General features: G+C 44.7%; 1 protein-coding gene across 3 annotated transcripts in view; it reads left to right on the top strand.

Moving 5' to 3' along the window:
- The first annotated feature begins 396 nt into the window (after positions 1 to 396).
- Positions 397 to 7136, top strand: part of LOC107389974 (dedicator of cytokinesis protein 9) — a 101084-nt gene continuing 94344 nt past the window's right edge. For all 3 annotated transcript variants that reach the window (XM_054746895.2, XM_054746898.2, XM_015966430.3), the window contains exon 1: positions 397 to 744. In XM_054746895.2, coding sequence (XP_054602870.1) covers positions 625 to 744 — 120 coding nt within the window. In that variant the 5' untranslated portion in view covers positions 397 to 624. The remainder of the gene's footprint in view (positions 745 to 7136) is intronic.

Below are 7136 nucleotides of genomic sequence, written 5' to 3'. Positions count from 1 at the left end.
TATATATATATATATATATACATGTATATAACTTTTAGCAGCACGCAAAAAATAAAGATAAAAGTAAAATAAAAACAAATTTTAATTTTATTTCATTTTATTTTTTTATTTTTATTTATTTTTTTTTTGCGTGCTGCTAAAAGTTTGAAACTTTTTAAACTTTGACGTCAGCAGGCTCTACCAACACCACAGTTGTGACTTTTTTTTTCTTCATGGGGAAACATTGACTCAGTTAACCTTCCTGTTGGTCCAAAGTCCTGCAGCTCCATCCCTGAGTGGGCCGGCCTCTAAACCGGCGAGGGGCGGAGTGCGCTGCGTAAAGACCAGATTAAACACCTCCTGTCTGTCTGTGCGCGGTCAATGAAACTCTCCTCGTAAGGATCCTTTTATTGTGACAACAATCCGTCTCGATGGAGTCCGGGGTACTGTAGGACGCGCTGGGATTTAGGAGCGAAAACCGAATCGTTGGGCGGGCGCGGATCGCCTGAAGCAGCACCACAGCAACATGCTCCAGCTTCACACTCGTGGTGAGCACAAGTAAAGATCGTGGCAATGGATTTCCTGTAAAGAATTGATGGTAAAAACGCTCCGATTGGACGAGCTGTCGAGGCGAAGCGGTGCGTAATGATGGGAACCCCGGCGCACCCGGAGACCAGAAAATTTACGCGGTGTTTGAGTAAACCAGGAACCGCGGCTGAACTGAGGCAGAGCGTGTCGGAGGTGGTGAGGACGTCCGTGTTGGTGGTAAGTACTCACCTTAACCACCCCCATCGTTTATTTCCCTTTTAAACAGTTTTGGAGCTGGGAACCGTGCCTGCTTGCCTTACGCGCTGTTTCAGCAAAAACAGCTGACCACAGATCCGCTGGATGGCAGCTGTCACTTAGAAACAATACAGGTCTGATTTGGTGACCCTGACCTGAGATCAGGAGAGTTTATGGCTCAATGGAGATGACAGCGTTTAAACATGACAAAAATAATCTAAAAGACACAAACTGTTTCAATTTTAGTTTTCATTCAAAGCAAGTTGTGGGTGGAGGAAAATCCTTCACTTTCATTCTCACACAGCTATTGGAGTATCAGTGGTTAAAGTTAAGGTTTATAGATCAAATAGTGGAACATATAGACAAAGTTTAAAGGAAAAAACATAATATCACAAAGTGATTCCCAAAATATGGATCAAGTACCTGTGAGTCATAAAATATCACATTTTGAGTCTTGAGAAATAAAATTACATTTCACCAAAGCTACTACATCAATAACAAAGAGGATTCATGTAATGAAAGCATAAATGGGTTCTGTTTAATGTCTTATTAATGTTTGTGTTCTTAGTGTGTCTCAAACCTCTGCTGGTGTGATTTCTGTGGGCCGAAGCTTCGCCTGAATTATTATTTTTTGGTTTAAAAGCGTCATTTTCCCCATCATTGTTCCTTTTGTGGGTCACATTTCTGCAGGCGTTTGAAATCATCTGTGCAGAAGTTCTTAGTTGTGTCAATGTGGGCATCACTGTCACAGGGATCCGATGAGACGATCCCTTCACACAAAAGAAACCTGAAAGTATTCATTTCATTCTCAAAACACACACACACACACACACGTGTCCAGTGACAATGCTGAATTTGACTGTCCGCTCTGGATGGTAACATCTGGCTGACATTTACCTGCAGCCCACCTCCTGCTAGGTATCCGTTTCCCACTGACCCCTCAAAAACAAGAAAAGTGTCTACCTTTTTTTGTCATGTAAAGTCTGTGTGCATGTGCCACTTGTTGTACCGTGCCTCTCGATTGTTTCAAGCTTTCCTGGAAAAAGTTGCTAGGCAACCTGAAACGGACACCATCCAGGTTCTCTGTCAGGGAAATGGAATCCTGAGTCAGGATCGCAGACATCCAACCACACCTTCATATTATTTATTCATTCTTCACTCTGGTGCTCTGCCAGAGACGCCCGAGGGAGGAGATCAGCAGTGGATACAAGAATGCATGTTGGGAAATCGGAGTGCCTCCGGAGGACTGAAGTAACTTTTAGAAAAATTGATTGGGTGCGCAGGAATGCTGGAGTCTTTCTCATATTCTAACCAGGTTCAGTCTAATCCAGCAACACCATGACAATATATTTAAATCAGAAACAATCCAGGCTCATTCTCCTCAACAGGACAAAGAATGCAACGTCTGTCCACTCAGCTTGTAATTAATTCCACCATGAAACTTGTAAATACCACAGCCGGAGGACAGAAATCTATCTTATGGACACGAAGGACAGACTGTAGCGTGTTCTGTTTCAGATGCACTCCAAACTTAAACAAATGTTTAACAAGTCCGTCTTTAGGCTGTAACATACAGAAAACGTGCAGCCTATCCAGCAGCTGTGCACAAATGATTGCATTTTAGTGAAGGCACGCACTGGTCAGCCTCTTTGTTTATTGTTGGACTGGAGAGCAGAGAGACGTGTAATGGGGCAGAGACATCCTTCTGTTTTTTTACACTTCAGCTCTATCAGCTCTGTGATTGGCTGTCATCGTCAGCTTTAAATGTAGGTTTATTTTTTGCTGACGAGGCTTTTAAATGAGTCTGTGGGTGACTGTTAACATGCTGAGGCATGTGAGGCGTGGACGGCGTACGACAGAGCGGTTGTGTAACTAAAATCAATAGTTCTGACTGGCTGCCCACCTAATGGTGATGCGCTCGCTGTGTGTTCCTGCTCTGCAGCAGATGGAAGTCACTAAGAGGGTGTGATGCAATTAGCTGCCTGAAGCAGAAGGGACAGCCAGGCTAGCATGATTGGTGTAAAAAATAAAGGCTTCATGGACGACTTAGAGGAACTGATATTTTCTTTAGATATGCTTTAATCAGTTTGGCGCTTTCCTCTTCTGAAGCTAAAATTCAAACAGTGCTGGTTATGAACTTATGGATCCTCTGTGCCCGTCCATTCCCAAAGATATGGGAATCCCAGGTACTCCCCAGAGGGGAAGTGGTGGTGGGGTAGTGTATTGTGATTCTGTGCACCAGTGTTTATTTTTATTATTATTGTTGTTGTTGTTGTTATCTCGTAGGTTTGGTCTTTTTTGCACTCTGACATTCATCACATTCATTATTGCACAAAAGTCTTAAACCATCCTTAAATACTTTATCATTAGTTTCTAAAGCGACAGAATTTGTTGAATTTGTTAAAGTGGTTGCAATCAAGTTCCTTTTAGGAACCAGGCTGCTTTTTCACACGTTTTTGTGTCATGCGGCAAAACAAAGATTTGTTCATTTCAGAATGTATCCATTCATTCATTTTCCTCCACTTATCCCGGGTCGGATCGCGGGGTCAGCAGCAGCCTGAGCAGAGAGGCCCAGAATTCCCTCTCCCCAGCTACTTGAGCCAGCTTCTCTAGGGGAATCCCAAGACGTTCCCTGGCCATTTGAGAATGGTAAATGGCTTGTATTTTATATAGCGCCTTCTAGAGTCCAGGAACCCCCCAAGGCACTTTACAACACAGGCATTCACACATTAACACCCTGGTGGGGATGAGCTACGATGTAGCCACAGCTGCCCTGAGGCGCACTGACAGAGGTGAGGGTGCCGAACACTGGCACCACTGGTCCCTCCGAGAGGCCACTTCCTCTGAGAGACATAGTCCCTCCAGCGTGTCCTGGGTTTTCCTTTAGGTCAAACCTTACCAGGGAGACGTCCAGGAGGCATCCTAACTAGATGTCCGAGGCCACCTGTACGCTTTCATTCAGAACTTTAGGAGCCCCCCCCCCCCCCCCTTTTTTTTTTACACCTGACTGATCCATAGGTCAAAGTATAAAAAATGAGGACCGATTCTAAGTGTTTTATATCTGCAGGGCATAGAATCACTCTAGTTACCAGAAGGTAATTTAAACCAAAATAAATGAAGGAAAATCCTATTTTAAAGAAAAGTCTGCAGAGTTTTTAAGCAGAAATGCTAGACTGTCCACAGTATGTCTGTCTGTCTGTCTGTCTGTCTGTCTGTCTGTCTGTGCTGCATAAAATGACCTGCACAAGCTGCATTTGATGCTGTGTTGGTTAAAGTTACGCAGCGAAAACAAAACCTGAGACAGTAGAGCAGATGGGTCAATAATACATGAGACTGCTTAAGGAACGACACACACACACACACACACACACACACACACACACACACACACACACACACCAGAAAGGGTCGAACTCTGGGAACTGAGTTTAACCAATTTCCCTCTGGGATTAATAAAGTATTTTTGAATTGAATTGAATTGAATTAGTAATGGTTGTACCCAATGTGCAGCAGTACCGGGACCAGAGTGAATAGGGTGTGAATGGGGAGCATGAGTGGGTGTCCGGCGTGCATTTTTGTAAGTCTTGGGTTGTATGTGTATTTGTGAGCATGAGGGAGGGAGTGTGTGACTGTGTCTGTGTATGACTGTATATGTCAGGTGGGGCCTTTGACTCCTCTCTTCTCCTGGGACTTCTTTTGATGCTATACATCTTTGCCTCCCCTCCCCCTACCACACCTGGTGTGGAGTGTGGTGCCTTGATCTGCCTGAGTGTTTGTGGCTCCCGGGTCAGGGGGTTTAAGGTTTTTGGCGTCTGCCTGATCAATCCCGGTGGCTCCCTGGTGGGATGTGGGTCTCTGGGCTCTGCTAGGTCCCCGGCGGGGGTGGTCGCCCCTGGGTCCCGGGTTGCTGGGTCCCGGGCTCGGACGGCTGAGGGGTGGGAGGCTGTGGGCGGGCCTGTGGGCTTGCCGCTAATATCTCCCGGGACTCTGCCGGCTGCTGGTTGTGGCCTCCAGAGGCGATACTCTGCGTCTCTCGAGGGGGGCAGGGGCTTTTATGGTCGCGGTCTCCTTGGGGTCCCTGTGCTCTGGGGCAGCTCCTGGATCTCTGGGACTTGGAGCTCCCTCCATCTCCTATGCATCTTTGGGGGGCAGATTTGTGGCCCCTCACACTCTCCTATAGAGAAACCTTACATATACAAGCGTGGGTACGCACACAGGTGCTCTCAAAAGTATGGACTTGGGCATGTTCAACACATGTCTTAAGGCTGTGGTTGGCACTAAATACACTGTGATTTATTATCGTGTGATTGTTCAGTTAAACAATGTTGATTTTATATTTCCTCATCAAGTTGACACAGTGATAGCTAGTTGTGTGTCCCTTTTTTGCTGGTCTAGAAGCAGACTCTTGTTCATCATTGATTGTTTATTTTCGTTGACCCCCCCCACCACCTTTTGTCCCTTCCTTTCTCTTTCACCTCTATCTCCGTTTCCGGTCAAAATTATAAAGCATTCAAAAAACAATAACAATAAAGTTTTAAATATCAGGCGTGACATTAAAAGCAGATGCTTTGATGCTCCACCTGAGAGTAAATCTGTAAGGCTTGTCACCAGCATTCAGACATTAATTCTGTTTGCTTCACAGCCAGACAGGACACGAAAAAAAAGATGCAAAAGCAGAATTTCCTCATATAAAGTTACAGTGTAGCTCTCTAAGCCAACTTTTCTAAGTTTAAAAGCTTCAAATGACAGAAAACATTCAAATAAACAAAGAATCCCAAACTGAGAGAATATTTTTACTCAAAAACTAAACATTTTCCATTTTAATTGTTTTTCCCCACATTCTTTTAAACCAAAAGCACAAACGTTACTGGTGCTTGTGGCAAAGCCTTGTGAAGCACACGTGAACTCAAGTTTCTTACATCTTTTTCTTTTCTTTTCTTTTTTTTTTTTAGTTAATTGATTGATGATGGGACTGAAACCACACTTCCTAGCTCCCAGTTGATGGACAGTTCAGGTCTAGCAACTTTTGTCCTGCTTTTCCACATTTTGACTGATTCAGTTTAAACTTTTCAGCAGCAGGAGACAACAGAAGGTCTGTGTCTCAGTAATCCAACCACAATAATTCCACAACTGCATTGTCTAGTTTCTTGCCTTTTTAAACAAATCTCTGTGTTTTCCATCTGCTGTCATGGTCTGTGTCTGTGTCTCTGTGTTCCTCTTGTGTCCCCTGGTCTTCAGCCCTCCAGATATTCCCTCTCAGGTCCTGTGTTACTTCAGTCTCCCCACCATAATTTCCATAGGTCTATTATTCCAGTTGTGTGTGTGTGTGTGTGTGTGTGTGTGTGTGTGTGTGTGTGTGTGTGTGTGTGTGTGTGTGTGTGTGTGTGTGTGTGTGTGTGTGTTTATGTCCTCCTCCAGCTAGGTGTGTGTGTGTGTGTGTGTGTGTGTGTGTGTGTGTGTGTGTTTATGTCCTCCTCCAGCTAGGTGTGTGTGTGTGTGTGTGTGTGTGTGTGTGTGTGTGTGTGTGTGTGTGTGTGTGTGTGTGTGTGTGTGTGTGTGTTTATGTCCTCCTCCAGCTAGGTGTGTGTGTGTGTGTGTGTGTGTGTGTGTGTGTGTGTGTGTGTGTGTGTGTGTGTCCTTTCCCAGTTAGGTCTGGTGTCCTCTCCTGCTCCTCGTCCCTGATTAGTTATCACTTTCACCTGGTTTTCTCCCCTCACACCTGCAGCTCATCATCCTTCCATTATGCCCCAGTGTATTTAAGCCCTGTCTTGTCTTAGCGTCTTGTCGGTCCATTGTTGTTTGTATTTCTGTCAGCGTTTTCTGGTGCTCTGTCTGGGCCTTTTTTGGTCTCCAGGTTTTTGGTGCTGTAAGAGAGCTTTGGGTGTCCTGTGCTCCAGGACTTTTTGACTTTAGGCTCGCTGCCTTGGATATTTTTTTTGTTCTTCCAAAATAAAGGGATTTTACTTTACCAACTTCTGCCTCGAGTCATCCTGGGTAAATCTGCATATTTGGGTCCCAAACATCCCCACAACATGACATCTGCGTGTTAGTTTCATAATCATATGTGTGTCTGCAAACTTTTCCCGGATTTCATTGTCCAAATCTGTGAATGCAACCAAGCATGACAGTTGAGAAAAAGTGTGTGTGTGTGTGTGTGTGTGTGTGTGTGTGTGTGTGTGTGTGTGTGTGTGTGTGTGTGTGTGTGTGTGTGTGTGTGTGTGTGTGTGTGTGTGTGTGTGTGTGAACCAGACTTGTCAATCATGGAGTTTGCTGTTTAAAGCAACACTTAATAAGTTTCCCACTTCCCTGCCCTACTGGTCGAAAGTGAAATTATAACTGTTGTAAACAACTCTGCTTCAGCCTGCTATAGCTAA

The sequence above is a fragment of the Nothobranchius furzeri genome, chromosome 14 (genome assembly GCF_043380555.1).
Source record: "Nothobranchius furzeri strain GRZ-AD chromosome 14, NfurGRZ-RIMD1, whole genome shotgun sequence".
In the NCBI taxonomy this organism is placed as follows: Eukaryota; Metazoa; Chordata; class Actinopteri; order Cyprinodontiformes; family Nothobranchiidae; genus Nothobranchius; species Nothobranchius furzeri.
This window is presented reverse-complemented; position numbering and strand designations above follow the sequence as displayed.